This window comes from Typopeltis vanoorti, chromosome 15, assembly GCF_054136105.1.
Source record: "Typopeltis vanoorti isolate ZY-2024b chromosome 15, IOZ_Tvanoo_1.0, whole genome shotgun sequence".
Taxonomy (NCBI): Eukaryota; Metazoa; Arthropoda; class Arachnida; order Uropygi; family Thelyphonidae; genus Typopeltis; species Typopeltis vanoorti.
The window spans coordinates 24187992-24210134 of record NC_143563.1 but is presented as its reverse complement, the minus strand read 5'-3'; the positions used below and the strand labels follow the sequence as shown (position 1 = coordinate 24210134).

The following is a 22143-nucleotide window of genomic DNA, read 5'->3' as shown; positions in this document are numbered from 1 at the left end:
TTGGAATGGCACTTGAGATGGGGATGTATATATACAATTTCTACACTGCTTCCAGACTATGCGTGCAACAACAGAAAGAAATAAAAATATATTTTATCAGTATCTGATGTGATATTTGGGGAAAAGTTCAAGAGACTACAAAATCCAATCTGTTATTTGTCATAGTGAATTATTAATTGGCATCGTTTGTGCAATAATTTTCTTATTCTAATTAAATTAATTACAATGCTTTCGCATTTATTATTCGTATTTATAATTGCAATGTCAATCCTGAAGCGCCATTTACAAGTCGCTAATATTCGTAAGATTATTTTAAATATTCTTTTCTAAATTTTATTTGAAGTCGAAGTTCTAGATGGATTCAAAGCTAAGTGAAAACGAATGTGTTTACTGCGCTAAATATAAGTTTAGCCATTGCTTTTAACAGGCTTGAGTAGAAGACATTGCAACATCATAAGCTCTTACCTAATACGTGAAAGATAAACACATAACGCTTGTATTCGTCTACACGTACGAACGCTAACGCACGCGCACACACAAACACACACACACATATACAATCTCTACAAGTAAAGCAACTTACCGTTCTCAACGACCCCTCTAGAACTAGTACACAACATTCGAGTAAGGGACCGAGGAAGGGACATTGTTTTCGATCGTGGGTCTGTACCCCGATCCATAACACAAATTAACACACACACACCTCTATACTTCCATTAGTAGTCACTTCGCAGCTCGGTTTCCGGTACACATGCTGACGGCCGAGATATTCGCGCCCGCCTGTAACAGCACCTAAAACGCACGCGACTAGAAACTTCAAAAAGCGAATTGCACAAAACGCCCTACTCCCCTCTTGCTCACTTGTCGTAACGTTACGTCCGCTAGAGGGCGTGCACAGTCGTAAAGCACCAATAAGTTACACGCAGATGACAGTTCGGCGAAGATTTCGAAGTGGAAGAGCAAAATGTTGTCCAAATGCGAGAAACGAACGCTGCGAGGGATTTCGTCACAAGCCGACTGTCAGAATGTGGTAGAACGGATGGCGTCAGCCAATAAAAAACACCCAACGTTCGTGTTTAAGAGCGTACACACTGACCTGTGTCGTACGTTCAGACGTCCTACTAATTCGGTCCGATCCGATGGGATACCAAAATAGCGTCCGATGCCAATGTATGTTCAAGGTCAACCGAGGTGGTTCAAGTGCCGGATAACCCGGTCCCAGAAAAAGGCCGCTAATAATGGGTGTTTTTAATCACGACTTTTGTTTACCTTGTTAAGTGGGGGAAAAAAAAGCTGGTGCGTTGCGAGAGTGTTACGGTATTGCACGACTGTGATGACACCACAAGCAAGCGGGTCACGGATCGTCACCTGCGTGGTTCGATACCTAATAAGGACGCTTGGATCCCACTGTTTAGCTTGTTAATTGTTTTTCTTGGCCGGCTAACACTTCCTCAGGCGAATCCGAAAATACAGCGAGAGGTGATGGCAATTAAAGTCCGTTCTCTTCCTCCGGAGTACGATTCCGTGCATCAGGACTGTGTCAATAGTCATTAACAACTTGGACACACGGAAATCTGATTTTTATCTACATTTATTATAACCAAAAGAATTGTTTACGATGCCCTTTTTGTGCAAAATTACAGCACGCACTTGAACAATATTTCAACTGGATGTTCTACGTTACTGATGACGTCATTGCAAATCCGGATTTATTTGTAAGCAAAATTTTACGGATATTAAAAACGTCGTTTCAACTAACCCTGACAAATGTTACAACTTCAAACAGGAACACGACTAAGTTTTGACCTGGAGCGGTCCTAAAAGCTATCGTCCAAATTTTTACCCAAACTTATAGGGTTCATCCATATTTGAAAAACACAGTGCGCACATTTCACCAAGAAGGAAACGCGGCATAATACTTAAAATCATTGTCACTGACAAATGCATTGACGTCAGGGATTGATTATATAAGATGGTAAGATCTCGAAGATGGTTTTCAGTCGATACTACCTAACAAGGTCGGTTACTTCGAGATGTTCGTTTAAGTCTTTTCGAAACACCAAAATAAGAAGGGATGTTCTTTGGGAAATGGCAAATCAACGGGTGGAAGAGAGAAAAATGACTGGAAAGAATCTTGGAGAATTTCTTCGCCCAAAGGGCTACGTTGACCTTGACATTCTATTCGGGAATTATAAAGCTCATTTACTTCAAGTGAAGGACACAGGAGGGAGAAAATTATAAGAATTAACGCCAATAAAAAAGGGGGGGTTGGACTCATGTGAACTACAAAAGACTCGTGTGATCAGAACATCGTTGGGTTTTATGCATGAGTGAAAAAGTTAAAATAGAAGAAAAAAACAAACAAACTGAGGGTTGCCATACATTTTACTTACATTCGCTTTGTTTCTGTTCGCAGTGACATCATCTGGGAGCCCCCCCCCCCTCCCTGGTATGTCATATACATAAACAGGCAAGCTATTTGCTATATAATAATTCATTAATATTTTTCCCATGCGGAACCCCTGAAATTCTCTACGCATGCTAAAAATGATTCCCATTTGGACCTGGGAAGAGTAAACGAAGGTCCACCTCATCAATCCTTATTTGGAGTAGTATTTATTGGATCGCGTGGAGTGTGCATGCGCCATCACGCGTTTTGCCACGTCGAAAAGAGCCTTGCAAGTCTTACCAATAAGTGAGTATCGTAACGAACAGACTGTGCCGTATCGACCTACAGCTGTAATTGAGGTCAGTGTTGTCAAACACGGTTTTAACTCGTGGTTGCAATAAAGTGGTCAATTCTATTTCACACTCGATTTGACCCGGTTAAGAGGCCATAAACTTGGCTCGGCGCACTTCTATTTTGCTCTGTACTGAATTACATTATGCTACTCATTTAAAAATAAATAAATATGGAAATTACCCGAAGATTTATAAAAAAAAAAGCATAATGATCCTGAGACGTAATAATATATTCGCCATAATTCCAAACAGCTCCACCCGTAACCTTAATTGGCTCCATAATAAATAAACACATTCCATCTTTCTCAAGCTAGCATTTGATTGAAAGCCTCACTGCATCTATGGAAGCGTCCACAAATTAGGTCAACTAATCTATTGACACTGCTGTTCGCGATGTCGGTGAATCCACTTCTTTTTTATTTTATTATTAGAAGGCAGGAGACAAAGAAGCCGGCGCAGTTGTGGACACTAGTACATCGACTTACCCGAAGTTTCTAAATTAGGGGTGAAGGACAGCAAACACGGACTATAGCTATTGTCTCTATTTTCTCTTGTTGCGTTTGGTAGTCCTGCATGTGCTATAATCATAAAATCTCCCTCTGGCCATGCATATACAGTGCTATAGCTATTGTCTCTATTTTCTCTTGTTGCGTTTGGTAGTCCTGCATGTGCTATAATCATAAAATCTCCCTCTGGCCATGCATATACAGTGCAGCAAAAATTACTGGTGACAGTTTAGATTATTTGAAAACTGGTACTTAATATTCAAGGGGGGGAAAATGCAAATATACCCTAACAGTCATTCATAAGACAGAAGAAGTCTACCTTTCTTGAATACCAATGTCTTTTGATTCTGATGATATTCGCAAGTTGTGCTCCAGAATTCCCCCTCCCTCAACCGTAGGAAGTAAACCTACATTCAAAGCCATTGCAAAACTGGAAGACAAAAGCATCAAATTATTATTATATTGTAGCTCAGTTCTCTCAAAAATAATGGGAAAACCATCAACAGCCAAATTCTGTACTACGCAGAGACCCACCTGCTAATGAGTAAAGAGCAATCTGGATTGTGTCCCTGATTCACAAGAATCGTGCTAGCCATCAAAACTCATCCTTTGGACTCCAGCCAGGACTCATTATCAGTCTAGGATGGAGGCCTATCCCCGAACTACCATATTATGATCTATCTTCTGGTCTGCTCTTTACAGTCGGATCACCAGAACAGTATCATGGTTTCTTCTCGTATTTCTCCACAAACACCAAACTCTCCCAAGGCTTCATATGGATAAATGACCTCATCTAAACTCCAATTTCATCGATAGTTTTTGCTATAAATGGACATTTCGTTTCTCATTTTCATTTGCCACAATTCCTAACGGCCAAACATTCCAAAGAAGTTAAGGATCTTCCTTAATTGCCTTATACACATAATTTTGACATTCTCTAGTAGGATGAGGACACCTTTAGTGTTACCAAAATACAGTCTCTGTTTGCAAAAACACATCACAGCCGCGTTCGATAATTCTTTTCTATCGAGTATTCGCATTCTAGTGAATACTTGAAATACACTTCTCATATTTGGGATGGTGCATCAAAAACCTCCTTCGGATTGATCGATGATGTCCAAGAAGAGGATAACCCAGTTAAACGATGATGGACTTTCAGTTAAAGACTTAATCGAATCGAGTTCAATCTGTCATAGCCAAGAAGTACGCGAAGAGCTTCTTCTTTTTCCTTGGTCACACACGTAGCATGTGAGCTCTAGACGGTTGAACTCAGGTGTGTGAGTCTGTACAGGAAAAAAATAAAATAAATAAATATATATATATAAAATAACATTTCATTTTAAGGATCCATATTTGGTTGGATGCGACGTGATGAATCTAAAAGTAAGTTAAATAAACAAATAACTGACACTGTATCCATTGTCGATCACGTGCCTTGTTGGTTTTACTTTGTAATCGCTTGTGGAAATGCTGATTCAACTCTATTTTAACGTCAGTTTGCTTGTTATTTATCTTTGATAAAGTATCGTACTGTGAATGCGAATACAACCCTTGGCCGCTCTGAAGGGAAAAACTCTTAGATCTTCACGGAAAGCTACGCAAACGCAACACGAAGTTGCAGATGTAAAGAAAACTGGCGGGGACATCCTCGCACATCGTGGGACTCGTAACTCGGTTTACTGTTTATCAGTGTGTCGAGAAGCAGCATCGATACCGTCAGTTCGCAGATCAGGAGGGTATCTGAGTGTACTTAAGTCCCGTCATTACTGATACACTACGTAAGAGGCGGGTGGGTGTGAATACGGCATCGACTTTTCCACCACTGCGTTCTCCGTTTATCCCCGAAGAGCAACTGATGCAGCAAAAAAAAAAAAAAAATGATAGAAGTGTCATCGCCTTGTCACGACTGCGGTTATTTTTACCGTGGCAGTCCTTTCCTTCCAAGCCCTTGCTCGTCTCACCACAAGTCCGATAGCTGTGGGTGGAAGGCGAAATTAGCGCGAGCGACAACGGCTCTCCTGTAACCAACCTTTCAGATGAAAGAAGTCAAGCAGGCTGCGCATTTAGAGACTCCTTCCTCTCCTTCACCTTTATAAACAATGCAGACTATTTGCACGTGTGGGCAGCTTAAAAAAATCTTTTGGGGATAAAAAAAATAAAAAAGTTGTTGACTTAAGAGTGGAACAAATCTTTGAGTGTCCACATTCCTCGGATGGTGACATAAGACGAATTTTATCACCCTCAGTGTACACTAACACGTGCCCAAAAATCTCCATCTTTCAGTTATTGTTGGATATGTGCCAAGTAGGTTTACAAAACGCCCATGGAAGTTTCCGATCCTTCCCCAGATTAAAAATGAAGAGAGCAGCTAAGCTTATTCAATGCAGTCGCCATAGATTTCTTTTACTCGTGCAGCCGTTTCAACCTACATGATTCATGTCGCTCGCTTGAAGAATCACAAATGCACCCCACCATTCGCCCAGGGCTCATTTACGTACTTCTTAAAACATTCAATACATATAATAAATTGATCCCGGTCACCATCCCTTACCCTACTTGTCTGCTATCATTTTTTTTTTTTAAAAACATATCTTCGATGTCTAGAAAACATTTGTTAAAAGATTTGCTATACGTGGGAAGGCATATATAAGCTATACATTAACGTATATAAATTGTATTTCATGTATCTCGCATCTACAGTATATCACTGCAGCTTAAACACTTTTCTATCGAGGCTACAATGAAAACCAAAAGTTGGATGACGTCATACGTTTACGTAAGCAAAAGCCAAATGCGACAAGCGCATGACATTCTTGTAATAGGATACGGTAAGGCACATGGTAAATATGATATTGTATTCGCGCTAGATTCAATGGCGTTGTTTTGGAAGCCTTTAGGTCCATACTAATTTCTGTTTAAAGTTTTGGATTCCTTGGAATTACGGCTTATCAAAACTTTCTCTAACGTTGAGAATCTTTTGAGGGGCAAGAGACACCTTTCAACTCACATTCAGTTGAAAAGTCCAAATAGAAATTCTTCGCCACCTATTACGGTATTTGCAAGTAGGTCGTCCACCCAATATCGTCAATACCGACTGAGGTTCCTCAACAAAGGCCTTACCATATTTGAATCCACGAAAACTGTAACAACAATTGCATATTTAGGCCTAACATAAATACAATAAAAGGACAAAGGCTTAACGTCTTCACCTGTGATCGGACTCTAGAACGCACCTGTTTCTAAGAGAATAATTAATCATGAACCCCCCCCCCATTACTTTCGCAACTCAAGAATTCCACGAGTTAAAGGAAATGGAATACAACAATCGCTAGAGAATGAGGAAAACGATCAAGGTCTTTTATTCATCTAGGAGGAAGCATTGCGTTATAACCAAAGACGTCACAAGCCACTCTAGTTACATCCATCCCAAGAAATTTACCACACCAATAATTAAGGGGAGAAACAAAAAAACTTCGTTCTAAACTTGCGTAACCCTATGTATGTTATTATTTGAATTCAAAATACAAGTACTGCCATCTAGCAGGGAAAAGGTTAATTACACCGTGCTTGTAACATCGTTCTCATGTTTATGTGGTGGCATTTTTATAACCTCATTTGAAATAAATTTAATTTTAATATTTTATTGAGTTAATAGCTTAAGTTATGACACCCCCTGGTGTACAATTGATGTATAATTTTAAATATTAAGGATATTTCTCTTGTTGAGTCATCATGTGCGCAACGGGAGTTGGGAGTATTGGATCACAGCTGATCCAAGCGATGTCTCAGCTGATCTGTTAGGTGCCAATAGTAATACCTGCCATTCAGAATAACCCTACTTTTAAACCCAGTTATTTATGGTGCGATGATGTAAAAGACGTCTAAAAAGGAGTTACAACATCGGTGTGTTTTCTTTTTTTTTTCCGAAGCTGGGGTGTTAGTCAACTTCCTGCCTTGACAGCTGCGTATACTGATGTATGAATTAAAGTCAAGTCTCCGCCTACCGAATACCAACTAAGGGACGTACAAAACAGAGGAGGGTTACCATCTGCCAAAAGCGGCAGCTGTTTTGTGTACTTCACATCAGCCAGCCACGTGTCTGGAAGATGGCTAAATCACTCGGCACAATACAAACGCTTCCCCCCCCCCATCGGTAACAAAAATTGCGTCCCCCTTTACAATTTAGTTTCTTGGGGCGGTGAAAAGTAATGGCTACCCTCTGGTCATTGTCCACAGACGCATGCTGGTAATGTAGATAGTAGCGGAGGCTGATAAAGAAGGATGTTGTTACTATGACAACCAGTCATTTTCTTTACCTGGTTTTATACACGGACTCCAGATGACTCTCGTCTTTCCTTCCGTTTAGCTTGCAGTTCCCAAAATGAGGTTAAGCTCCGATGGCGCATAATAGAAACATGCCCAGAGAATCCGTCCCTTCTTTTGTTTCCCATCCAATTATACTCTCCAGCAAGCGCCACGCATTTCACGATTAATGATGAGGTTTATGAACATTTCCGTGCATGTCTCAGGGTTAGTTCGGCGTGAGTACGCTAACGCCACCTGTCGGTAGAAAAATAAACTAATTTTTAAAATCGTCAACCGAAAGTTAATTAAAAAAAAAAAAAAACTAAAACTAAAACAATTTTGCGTCAGTGGTAATTGTAGCTAGCGTAGAACTGTCGTAACGATGCGAGACGAAAGGTAACCCAATTACATAATTAATTACACTTCCTTTTCGTTTGGATTCGGGAAGGTAAATTAAAATACGGTAAAAACAGCAGCATTATTATCAGGGAAAGAAAAGCAACGTAGACGTATTTAACCATTGCAATGGGGAAACTTAATCAAGCCCTGATTTAGCCGGTTATTGTAGCAGAAAAATATATATACTGGGTATGTATAATCGAAAGATAATTACAAACAGTCAAGACGTGTGCATAATCACGTTATATCAGCGCGTGTAAGGTACCTGTAATTATCTATACACAGTGAAACATTTTTTTTTTTTTTCCCGTACAGGAATTTTATCTGTAACCACTCCTCTATCGAGTTGACACTTGCCGCGTGACTTTCTCCATTCGTCAAGATGGGATTAATGTAGCAACGTGCGACCATCATCCAATCTCGCAGCTTGGAAACAAAGCTCTGGATGACACCAAGGACTCCAGGACGCAAGCATTAAGTTGTCCCGCGTGTCAATTAAGCGACAAAGCAAAATGAATTGGACGTAGCAGAAGCCGCTGATTAACCCTAATCAAACTCTATGGCCCAACTGCAAAAAGGAAGTGGGGGGGGGGGCTCACCGACCGAGAGTGGTTCCTACGGAAAGGGAAAAGAACGTGAAAGATACAGAAAGTAAGAAGAGAGGAGAAAAAGAAGGAAGAAAATACAAGCGTTCGTTCATCCGTGGCGATATTCTTCTATTTTAATCTCCGGAAAGATGGAAGAAATAAGGGAAAGAAAGAATGAATAAGAGAAAATAAACCAGGACTGTACAGTAATGTTTGAGGGCAGTGGAGCAGTTAAGGGTGGAGGTAGGGGGATTACGGAATTCTCTTTATCGGAAAAAAAAAAGGGGGGGGGTTAATTCATGGCTCCCGTATGTTGTGATCCCTCGTCCGGAGTTCCCCATCCGCTTCATGTTTAGACTGCACTTCCTGCACTGACTTTGTTAATCCCAATTTGACACTGCTTAATGCTTCTCCGTAATGATGTTGCATCTCGCGCCAGAGAACTCAACTCATTACAGGATGGGATGAAGGATGTTAGTCACAGATCTGGATTCAGGAAACCTTAAAATACTTGGTGTCCACCTGGTGGCCAAAATTGGATTACTTCCACTCTTGGGGATGCGTTACAAACTTTGCGATGTTCTTCTGATTCGTGTAATTTTATTTTTTTGTTATGTTTTTAGATGCTTTCAAGTATAAAGATTACTTGTAATAATCTTAGGTGGAATTTGCAAAAGAAAATGTACATTATCTTCTTCTTCTTCTTCTTCATAACATAGATTTTAGGCTAAGTGGCCTGTTCCGGTCTCATGCCATCTCTTTCTTGGTCTTCCGATTCTTCTTTTTCCACTTATTTTATATCTGTATAATATTTTCGGTAGTCTGCTGTTGTCCATTCGATTAAAATGTTCTATCTGTTTTTGTTTATACTGTCTTATGTAGTAATTAATTGGTTTTATTTTCAGGGATTGTGAGATTTCTTCATTTGTTTTGTGGTCCCACTTGGTATATCCAGCTGTTTTTCTGAGGAACTTCATTTCTGTTGTTTGAATTCGTTTTTCATCTTTCCTTTTCATGGCCCATGTTTCGCTTCCGTATAGCAGAGTTGGTTTCGACAAGACATTATATAGTCTGATTCTAGTGTGTTTTTTGTACCAGGGATGGCTTAAATATATCATTTATTATGCCATTTACTTTGACTAAGTTCGATATTTTAGTGTCTATGTCTTTTTCTTCTTCGTATGATAGATCACATCCCAAGTATCTGAAAGTGTTTACTTGTTCTAATATTTTATTATCTATCACTATTTTACTTCTTATTGCGTTTTCTCCTTTGAATGCCATTATTTTTGTTTTTTCTTTAGATATTGTCATACTATGTTGCTTTGAGATATCATTTAATGATTTTAATAATCTTTATAAATCATTTTCGTACATTATTTTTTATGAATAAATCCAGAAGTAAAAATTTATATAGCAGCTGTGTAAGTGACCATTTCTAATCATTGTAAAAGGGGTCCCATAGATAGCTGCTGTATCAATTCCCGAATCCAACACATCACTATGAGATCGTAAACGAATTAGAAGTTCACAAGACAGCTTGAAGCAAGTAAGACTGATCTAACGTGCAAATCAGCAACAATGGAAAAGTGCTTGCTATGCGAGACATTACATAAACTATAATGATTGACCACGTAGTTCAAAACGGAATTCTAGAAAAAATAATTGGAGCCCAAGTACGCCCTGAGCCTCAGGTGACCTCCTTGAGCTTGTATCCCAAGAATCGTCTGACTTCGCCGCCATGCTGGTGTCGAAAGACGCAGCGAAGGAAGGAAGGTTAATATTCTTAGCTGATGGAAATCAGTACATTCGCCTCGGTTGGCACACTTCCAACTTTTTGCCTGCCTTGTGATGTCGCTCTTTCCTTGAATGGCTAAGAACTTTTTTTTAAAGATTGTTCAACTTTTATTTAGTGAAGAAACAACAAAAAAAAAAAAATGTTTTTTTTTTTTTTTCTTTCTCTGAGGTGAGTCAAAACCGCTGAGCAAGATCATCTATCTTTCGGTGCGTTCAAGTATTGCTCTTGTTGACACTCCAATACAAAGCACTTTTGTGGCTGGCAATTCTGCACAAGACCGGCTTTAACCTGCCCGCTAGCGACACGAAAGAAGGAACAAACACTCGATTAGATATTTATACAGTTCCAGACTGAGGTTCCTAACCTCTTGGGAGGATGTTCCGAAGCTCTGTTTACACAAGAGCACCTGTCTTAAAACTTAACACTAATGACATCATTACTGGGAAATAAGACTCCAATTCCGAGTGAAAGTGGAGCTCTTAAATTGGCTTTAACTCTATTTCTGTTGTTGCACACTAAACAGACTTACCCAGCGATGAAAAACGCAACAGCCTCTCGTCCCTTAGCGATGTAGTTTCGGATAGCTCGCTGTCTTCATCCTCCTCTGGTAAAGGGGGCGGCGCTGGGACATCGTAACCCCACCGACGGCGGAAGGCCTGCCTCCCTCCATCAAGTCGGACCCTTGGTAAGTCCACAAACAGCCGCTCTCCAATCTGCAAACAGAATAAAGAAAATATGAATTTTCTTAACGGAGGAAGAGCTAACTGAATTGTAAAGCAAGTGGTGCCATCTGGTGTTCATATGACATACGACGGTTGTTTTTTGTTAAGTTAATATTGGGCAATGATGAAAATCGTCCAGTGTGCGTTACGAGCAAGCTAAATGAGGTGAATGAATATAGGAGAGAAAAAAACGACAACCAGTGTATATACAGGGTCTCCTAAAATTCACGCAAGATTTATATTTAACGCCATTTGTGCGGTAAAGTGTTGCCAACGAGAAAAAAAAGACAGCGTGACAGCTGACAGTTCAGGGTTATTAAAAATGGAGCGCTACACGAAAGAACAATGCATTTTCATTGTTGAGCAATATTTTAAAAATAATGAGCCTCATCTTCAGCGATGAGGCTCATTTTCATCTTGATGGCTTCGTTAATCGACAAGATTGTTCGCATTTGGGGTTCAGAAAATCCACGAGTGATTGTTGAGAAACAAATGCATCCACAACATGTCACTGTTTGGTGCGGATTTTGGGCTAGAGGCATCATCGGTCCATTCTTCTTCGAAAATGCGGATGGTAAAGCAATAACAGTTAATGGTGCTCGCTATCGCGACATGATAATCCAGTTTTTTCTGCCTAAATTGCAAAATATGAATGTGGACGACATGTGGTTTCAACAAGAAGGTGCCACATGCCATACAGCCCGAGAAACAATTCAATTACTGCATGAGTCATTTCCTGGTCGTGTAATTTCCGGTTTTGGTGATCACAATTGGCCGCCCAGATCATGTGACTTAACGCCGTTGGACTTTTTTCTTTGGGGTTTTTTGAAGTCTAACGTTTATGCCAACAAGCCCACGACCACCCACGCCTTGAAGGAGGAAATGGAGCGCTGTATCAACGAAATTCAGCCACATTTATGCAAAACGGTCATGGAAAATTTCGACAAAAGAGTGCGTATGTGTCAGAAAGCCGTGGAGGCCATTTACCCGATATGCTATTCCATGCATAACTCTACACTGTATACTTTATGAATCAATAAGAAATTACAATTTTTAATTAAAAACCTGTGTTTTCTATCAAAATTACTTCTTGCGTGAATTTTGAGACTCCATGTCGGCCCGGTTGGCTGAATGGTTAACGTATTCGCTCTCCAGCTAAAAGGCTGCGGGTTCGAATCTCGCCGTGGGCATGGATGTTTGGGATTGTCTGTGAAAATACTAGAGGTGGTGGAGACAGGGCTGCAGAGTAGGTGCCCTTCCTCGATGAATCTTTGGACTCCCTGGAGGTGTTACATAATAATAATATACTCGTTCGTATTTTTTGGATGAAAATATATCGCTACCCTCTTCGAAAAACTGTGCATAGCTTGCATCCTCTGGTGGATGCTTTTCGAATGTATTTTGTTCCATACGTCCGAATGGTCTGAAGTGTCTTTGAGGAGAGCAATTATTCTGATCCAAGGGAGACCAGCTATGACTTTCCTTGTCGAATGCCTTGCTGGGTGCTGAGTACGTTGTCCAGTTGTTTTTGTTCCAGGTGAAACGCGTGATTGCATTTTAAATGTGATGGAGAAAGTCTTCGGGGGTGTCAGTAATCTGTAGATGTGCCGGGGCACAATTGCAGTCATTTTTTTGATGGTCGGAACTCTTCCTCGTGAGCGAAGGTGTTCGTATGCTGTTTCATTTTCCTAGCACTTGTTGGAAACGGTTGTGCAGTTGAGCATGTTATAGTTTTGGGTGTTGCCGAGGCGAACACCTCATGATTTTTGTCCTTGTTTGATCGGGTACATTCATTCAATCGGAGAATTCTTTACCTGCCCACAAGCTAATGGTTTTTCAAAGAGTTCCACTTTGCACCTGAAGCTTGTGCATGTAGTCTGCGTGCTTCATGGATTATTTTCGTAACCTCATCATTAAATATTATAATGGTGACGTCATCAGAATAGGTAGAGACTTGCTCGGAATGACCGTCTGCTTTTACAAAAAAAAAAAAAAAAAAAAAAAAAAAAAAAACCTTTCAACAATATTTGAACAATAGCAACACAATCTGTTGTTGTTGTTGGAATTACGAAGCAAGTTTATATGGCTATGGTGTGCCAACATGTTACGTCTACAAATTGCGCGTGTTCTTCTGGCCGATTAGCCTATTTTGTGGCATAAAAACCAGAGTATCCAGAAAAACAAATCCTGCTATCTCCGTACGAAACCGGGCTAACTCGCCTTCAGATAATTGGAAATTATTTGGTACGAATCCCATCTTGGACGTGAAGAATCTTTATAAAGGTGATTGAGATGAGTCAGATAGCTGGCCTAATACGGAAGTCGAGAATTTTTTTTCTCCAGAAATCACAGGCTTTAGATTCTGTAAAACAGACAAATCAGTCAGAAGAACACTCGCAATTACAGATATATTACACTGGTTTCATTGGCTTCGACCGTAACTCCAAAGAGCCCAAAATAGCCTTTAGATGGTTGTTCGTATAAGATGGAACTTGATTGAAGCTGTTCCCAGCTTCAATCAAGATTCGGAAAAAAAGTTTTCTTTTGTTACTTGTATCGTACTTCGTTTTCAGCCGATATTTAATAGTATCGCATCCCTCAAAATTAAATTCTTCGATGTAGGCCTACGTCGTTTGTGAAGCAACAATGTCTAGCGTCTCTCTATCTCAATTATAGCAACTTCGATTTCACCTGACTATTGTTAGGAACACGTGATTTCCATTCATTGTTGAGATTGTTTTGATCAAGCATGAACTATGTGTTGAAGGGTCTAAGCGTATTCATTTGTTATTCAAGAATGAGCATCATTTGTCCTGGCAATATTCACTACTTCTCCACTTGTAATGAAGAAGTGAGCCACAAAAGGAGACCTAAGTGGGATTAGTGTGTGGAAAGAAAGGAGGGATTACTTGGGTCTCCAAGAGCGACTGGGCGGATTATATGAAAAGAAGGAAGTGCGTCGTACCGGGAACTGACTGTAGAAAACAAGAACGCTCCACGCTAAGCCTCCCCACTCTTTATTCGGTGGTTCCTTTGCGCATCGGTGAGCAACGTCGCTTTTTAATGAAGATTACGTAATTGTTATGGCGAAGTAAGATCAAGTAGATGTCTGCGGGTTACCCATTGGTTGTATGTCATTCGCCAGCCGTCATGTTAGGTTGAAAATGGCGGACGACATAGGAATGTTTTTTTTTTTTTTTTTTTCCTTCTCAGGATGGATTGGAACCGATGAAAACAAAGTGCACCATCTAGTGTACGTGAGAGGTAACCGGAGTTAATTTGTATGCATAGAGGGCGCCATCTAGTGTGCTTAAGAGAAACTAATGTTTACTATACTGTTTTACTTTAATATAAATTATAATCTGTTCGCAGGAAATATTCCCGAAAAATTAAAAATAAAAAAAACGAGGTTTTTAGACCACAATGAGAGAAGGAATAAACCAGTTCTTTTAATGGGGACCGCCAAGCAACGAGTGATCAATGATGCGTTCAAATGTAGATTATGGGAACTATCGGATTATATTGATTTATACGACGAAATTTATAGTTCGTCCCACATTCATAAAAATATCCTTTCGAAATTTCATACTTCAAACATTTCACAATTGGAGCTTACTTATCTAGTCAGTGGCGCCATCTAGTATTAGTAATAAGACCGACAACCAGATATTTGCTTTTATAAAGTTTCTGATCACAGATCTTCTCTCATATATATTATCCATAATAATAATTATTACATCAAGAGCAGGAGTTGTCTTGGAATATACAAATCTCGTGAAAATGACGCGATCTTCCAAAGATGCATCCTCCCCTTCATTGTAATATAATAATCATAATAAAATCAGTTTCATAGTCAGTTACCGGAAACAGAGAGGACCATCTAGTTTATATATATATATAAGCAACGTCTCGGTTTTACTGTTATATTTATTATATAAATTTTGTGGTAATTATTCCTAGTTAAGTACATGGCTGTTTCGTGTTCACCATCGGTGGCTGCAAGATTGAACGTCTCCTCGCCATTTTTTTTTTTTTTTTTCAATTCTGTAAGCGACATCTGATACTTTGTGTCGGAAATATATAATTCCCTATCAAGTGGCTGCTGTACATAATAGAATTGTTATTATTTGGGTTTACTGCAGGAGCAAATCAGGCGAATTTCTGGGAGGAAAAACTCTTTTCAACCTTCAGCTGAAAAGTCTTCATAGTACACTTATAGTACATATGTATTACAAGTGTACTATTATTACATTGTATTATTGTACAATGTACGTGTTGATCCTTTTGCTGCACACGACATACTTGTTGAGACAGCAAAAAAAACCGCTGATTCCGACTGGGGACATACGTTTTGCAAACTCCCCAATGAATTTCTGATGAAGGCAAAGAATTTTCTGTTTGGGTGAGCTTTGTACAAAGCATCTTGCCATTGGTTGTATAAAATCCGGTGCATCGAAAGCACAGCTCATTCCACTTGACAATCTCCTACGACCATTAACAGCACACAATAAAGCGATATCTCTTCACAGACTGTTATGGCATCTGACTAAACAAAACCATTTCCAATAAATTTAATCCAAGTACAAAGAATAACGGTTAATAAATTACCGCCCTCCATATACTTATCTACGGACTTTCTTTAAATGTGTCTCAATTTTATTTCCCAACAACAGAATTACAACTCAAGAGATTGACGCGATCTTCCAATGACCCCACCCCCTCATTAGAAGGTCGTGGTGGCAGATACTATGCGACCACAGATTCGAGACCCTTCGACACTTCTGCGCATGTCAGAAGAAGGTGAATCCATTCCGATAATAGGGTAATCAATCCGTATTGCGGGATGAGTGTTTATTATTATACGTCTGAAAATTAGCATTTGTTTTATGAAAATTCAAGTTTTTCAAGTGGTAATTATTTTGCTTGTACAGCAGTTGAAAAATGTTACGTATAAAATTCGCCACCAACGTGATTTCGTGCACGTTGGTGGCGAATTCGTACATCGCCTTATTCCTTTCTCTCCTTCAACATGAATGGACTCTTCTTGGCACATTGCCAGCCGAGGGTCTCGCATCTGTGGTCGGACAGTACTGCAATACTTTTTGAAAGTTTATTCCATTGGTTGACTACTCTTTCACTAGAGTAATATTTTCTTAAGTCTAACCTTGATGAATCCAGTATTGGTTTAAAATGCCCCCCCCCCCCCCAAGGTTGCGATTTCTGTGAAAAATGTTCCATAATTCCACTTCAATCCAATCTCATCTTTTACCTCGAATGTTTGTAACCTCCCAGACACGTTTTTCCCCTTAGTCATGCTTCTAATGATTTGCCTCTTACCAAAATCCAAATAAAGGATGTCGAAAATAGTTCGTGCGTGTGATTGTAACCACTTGGCAACCACACCGACCTGGTTGGCCAATGGGTATCAGAATGTCTAATAATGGGCAGAATAATGGATACTTGGATACGAAACCAAGCTTTTTACTGTACTTAATAATAAGCTTATCATAACTATCCATCTACAGAATTTTTGGAATCTTTGTTGGCGACGTCATCTATGCCAATCTTCTCTTCTTCTTCTTGAGTATTCTGCAATTGAGCAGGTTCTTCTCTTAGTAGCAGAAACTTTCCTTCCACTCTCTTCGGTTCCTTTTTCAAGGTTGCGTACCTGTCTCCATTCAGCGTGTCATCTAGCATTGTTTTTCTTCCTCTTCCTCTGAGTCTTCTCCTTCGATGGCATCTCTGATGATTCCAATATGTCCGATCCATCCAGTTTCCCTTGCTTCTTTTTATCCTCCTTAACAGACTTCTTTCTTCTTCTACTCTTTCTAAGCCCTCTTCATTAGTTATTTTATCTGTCCATTTGATTTTTTCCATCCTTCTCCAAATCCACATCTCAAAGCTTTCCAAAATCTTAATTTCTGCTTTCTTCAATTTGCTTCATAGAGGGCAACACTCCACACATAACATTTTATTAGTCTTTTCTTTAGGTTTCTATTTTATGCCAATATGGATGATTATATGTCCTATACCTCACAGATTACAGTCTCTCTCTCTCTCTCTCTCTCTCTCTCTCTCATAAACACATCCTGGTCCTGCCCCACCCATTTATCTTCTTCGCACAGGATATTTCCAGATTTTTTTTTATCAAGGGGAATCTCCAATTAATGTCAATTTGTCGCTCGTCTCGTTATTGTTAATTTGCCGTCGGCAGACTTTTGCTCACTAAGTTTCCCTTTGCAAAGCGAGGTTGTTCTTCGTATCATTTTTACTTCTATTATTATTTTAAAGTGTTCCCATTTGTTGCTTCGACCTTCGCACTCTCTACGCATGCAAACAGCCGCAGTGGCTTTCTCCACAGCGGAGAATTCCGCTCATTTACAATCGGGGTTCGTATTGCTAGTATTTATTATCAAATTTCAAACTGTAAACCAGTTTGAAATTTGAAAATATAATACTTTATCGTCGCACTCGATAAAGCATTATAATTCGTTAATTCTCTACTGCATAACGCATATAATAAAATCATTATTTAAATAGATAAAATATTATCATGTTGCGTAGAACTTAAACTCCTTATTGGTTCTTATAACACTTCCATCATTTGAATGATTATATTTCGCGCATCAGGTAAACTCGAATACTGGGTGTTTGAGAGGAATGGCGAGCATCTTACCACTGAGCTAAGCGCCAATGGTTACGTTCGTCTTAAACCAACAAAACGAACTTGACTATTTTATAGACAGAGAGATGGGCAAGCAAAATAAAAATATAAAATAACATTACACAAATATGGCATATAAAATAGCATAACCAAAGCTTTGGTATTGATTATAACAAATAAAATAAATAGTCTAACACCTTTTTAGTCCTTACGAGAAGTGGGTGAAGAACCTTTAGCCCTTAATTTTGGAAATCGGTGAGCAACTAGCCTTCCCTTACCATTATCAACAGCTGAGTTTACAGCTATCGACGATTTTAAAGGTATCAGGGAGATACCATGGAGAAAAAAATTATCGGTGACTTTCAACTCTAATATATATATATATATATATATATATATATATATAAGAATATTTAAAATATATTTGGTAGTGCTCGCAGAGGTTTGGACAAACAAAGCTTTGGAGATGCATTTCATTCATTATTATTACGCGCGGCTTAACTCGTGGAGAGTACATCCGCTCTTTCCCCTATACAACTCACCTTCTCTACTTAAATCTACCACTACACGATGATACTACTATAACAACGCCATCTACCGTCCACCTCCATCACTAACAGCATGTTTTGTCTGCATGAAAACCGTTATTATTATTATTATTACATAACACCTCCAGGGAGTCCACAGACTTGTCGAGGGAGGGCACATGCTCTACAACTCTCCACTAACTACAGCTAATCGCAGCTACATCAACGCCATCTATCGCCTACTACCAGCAACTTTAATTTTTTTTTCTATATTGTCGAAATTCATAATTTACATTTTGTCTAAGATATACTCATTATAACGATAATCTGTTGTAATTCATACAAACGAGTCACCGACTTCATACGCCATCTATCGGACAATGAAGGTACTAATGTGGTCGTCTATTTTTAAAAGAAAAAAAAAATTCCTTACCTTATTCGCTGTGTAGTTAATGACACATTAACGAAGATGAATGAAGCAAAAAGTTATTTGTAATGTACTCACGTTCGCGTTTCCTGATAATAGCTACACGGTAGCGATACGGAATGAAGGAGAAAGTTAAGCTGGTTTGTACTACCTTAAGACACGTTTTTTTTATTATTATTATTTTTCAGTTCACTCGAAGCTAACAGAGCATTTACTAGGAGTCTCGTTAAGCTTTCTATAAAAGAGAGGGGGGGTAGGGGGAGGCAGGAAGGAAAAAAAAACAAAATAAGAAAAGATTAACGAGTGCTGAAAGTAATCTGGGTCACCAAGTGACCACAGAAGGCCCACAATTATAAGCCAGCAACGCACAACTAATCCCACGGACTCACAAAGCAAACAAAAGATGCAATTAAGTACCCTTTAAATGGTTCAGCGGGGCCTTCGAGACACGCCGAGCGAAGTTTCCCACTCGAGCAAAATGGGAATAAAAATACGGCCGAAAGTGAAGTCATCAGAGAGAAGAAAGCAAACTAGCGAAACAACACACCTGATCGATCAAATAAATGCGACGAGAAATAACCTTTCGTCAAATAAACTAACACTGAAGTCTCTATACAATAATAATAATAATAATAATAATAATAATATAACTGCCTGGTTATCTGCAATTATAGCAGCATGATGGGTAATGGATTTTTTTAATTATTTTTTTTTTTAAAATCCGCTCTATAGTCTGAATTGTAATGTACGAGGATGTCTCAAAAGTTCTCGGCCTTACAATGAAAAAACGAGTTTATAATTTCAAAATTATTTTTAATTATCAAATCTCCCTTAAGACTAGTACATTTATTCCAGCGCCATTATCCCGTCTCTGTAGTGGTTCTCAGTAAGATCTGCAAACTCCTCTACAATATTCCTCTACAGCTGCAATCATCTCTTGATTCGAAGAAAAACGCTGACCAGCGAGAAAGAGTTTTAGTTTTGTGAAGAAATAGAAGTCAGAGGGAGCCAAATCTGAGGAATAGGGTGGATGTTCCAACAATTCATAATGCAGATTCCTTAATTTTTCCATTGCCCAGACACCTTTGTGGGCAGGTGCACTGTCCTGATGAAAAATGATTTTTTTTCTTCTGCAAACCGGATCTTTTCTCACGAATTTTTTCGTCTAGTTTGGTTAAAAGATCTGAATAATATTCCCCGTTTATTGTTTTACCCTTTTCAAGATAATTAATAAACAAAATGCCTTTAGCATCCCAAAACAGCGATGCCATGACCTTTCCTGCTGATGGAACCGACTTTGTCTTCTTTGGCGGTGAACATGCTTTTGTGCACTGTTTTGATTATCGTTTGGATTCTGGTGTGTAAAGGTGAATCCAAGTCTCATCCATAGTAATAAATCGATGCATAAAATCAGTTTTATTCTTGTTAAAATGCTCCAAGTACTGCTCAGAGATTTTCATGCGAGTGCGTTTTTGATCTGCTGTAAGCAATCGCGGCACCCATCTTGCACAAAGCTTTTTCATTTGCAATTCTTCGTGCAAAATATATCCTACACGTTCTTTTGAAATGCCTATAGTCTCAGCAATTTCACGCACTTTGACTCACCGGTCATCTAATACCATATCGTGCACTTGATCAATGATTTCTGGTGTTGTTACACTTTTTGGACGTCCTTCACGTGGATCATCTTCAAGGCTGGTACGACCACGTTTAAACTCGGCAGCCCATTTCTTAATTGTCGAAAACGAAGGAGAAGAGTGCCCATAAACTTTTATGAACTTCGAATGAATTTCTTTTGGCGTTAAACCTTCTTTTACAAAGAATTTTATAACCGCACGATACTCAATTTTATCCATTTAAAGGGATACGGACAACACTTTGGCTTCAGATGGCTGTATAAAACAAACTACTTGATAGAATGACTTGCAATTTCACATGGATGCTTATGACAGATGTACTAACTTAGAAAAAAAAATCGTCGATAGAGGGATCCAAAAATCGTATCTCATCTCTAGAGGGGAAACATAAACAGGAAGATTGTGAAGCTATAAACTATCTGACAAGACAGATCTGGGACGATAAAGTGACACGCATCTGTCACCTTCGGACTAGAAATGGTTTTAAACGTGGTGATATTTTGTTTATGGCCATGGCTAAGTTTTTTGGTACTGCAGCCAAAAAAAAATATATATATATATAATAATAATAATTAAAAATTAGAAAAAAATCTAATCCATTCACGGTACTACAAACTTTAGTCCGTGGGAATCACATAAATTATTTTTTCCTGTGTTTTAACAGTAACACCATCTACTGGAATAAATTGCAACTATATAAATCCAATAACTCTCAATTGTCATTTATGTACGTACATACGCTCTCTATACAGTATATGTTTATCAACATGGACCCACATAAGAAACATGTTCTGTGTGAATTAAAACCATTTATATGTTCACTACCTGTCGACTTATTTCCTTGAGACATAAACGAACACAAATTCAGATCTCATTTGTTTTCTTATAAACAGAAAATCTTATCAAACCTGTTCGGTACGGGGGAGGGAGGGTGGGGGGGGGCAGTCTACTGACAAAGCTATCTGCACAGGAAACGACAATAGGAAATAAGATGTTGACACAGCGATGGTGGCGGTAGACACCTGGACCGGCCGCCTCATTTCCAAACGTGTTTTCCCGTACGTCTCCTCTGTTACAGTGACCTTCGATACAAAAGACTCCCACGGAGGTTTCCTAACACGTTCGTCCACCGCTGCTACGACAAGTTGTAGATAAGGAAAACTGGAATACGCCTTACAATAGCCGATACTCGCAAAAGTGTCATACTCGGTCGGCAAAGGAAAAGCCATCGATCTGCGTCGACCTTTGACCTCGATTTGTTGGTGGTGCGCGAGTCCAACATCGGTCGGAGATTGCGTTCGAAGCACGCAAATGCCTCTATCGAAAACATACCCGAGTTATAGCTAGAAATCAATGATTCGTGTGTGTATATATAGCACGAGCGTGATCGTGGCCATTTTATCAGCTGAAAACAACTAACTGGGTTTCCTTGTGACAGTGGTCATCCATCGCTCGCGTTATCAAAGCACACAAATGGGGTCTTTTAAAACATTGATGGGAAGGCTAACGTAACTCGGAAAGTTTATGAAAATCACAGCACGTGGCAATAGTTTGAAATAACGACAAACTGAAAACGGTGATTCATACATCCGGGTACAGACCGGATCCTTAAAAAAAAAAAAAAAAAAAAAAAAAAAAAAAAAAAAAAAATTTGGAGCAGACGATTCAAGGGAAGGAAAGGAGATAGTAGCAGGCAGATGCCTCTTTTCTCTACCCGGATGGTCTGACCATTGGCACCCGGTTCACCGACAATTCATCGCGGTAAAAATTCTCTGAAAACGTTATTCGCTAGAAAATTGAAATATTTCTAGCGAATGGATACTAATATA

At 39.2% G+C, this 22143-nt stretch overlaps 1 protein-coding gene across 1 annotated transcript in view; it reads right to left on the bottom strand.

Moving 5' to 3' along the window:
- LOC150098509 (ras GTPase-activating protein nGAP-like) overlaps positions 1 to 22143 on the bottom strand; it is a 298140-nt gene that overhangs the window by 172396 nt on the left and 103601 nt on the right. Inside the window, exon 3 of the mRNA XM_090405246.1 lies at positions 10867 to 11050. Within this exon, the coding sequence (XP_090261372.1) occupies positions 10867 to 11050 (184 nt within the window). The remainder of the gene's footprint in view (positions 1 to 10866; positions 11051 to 22143) is intronic.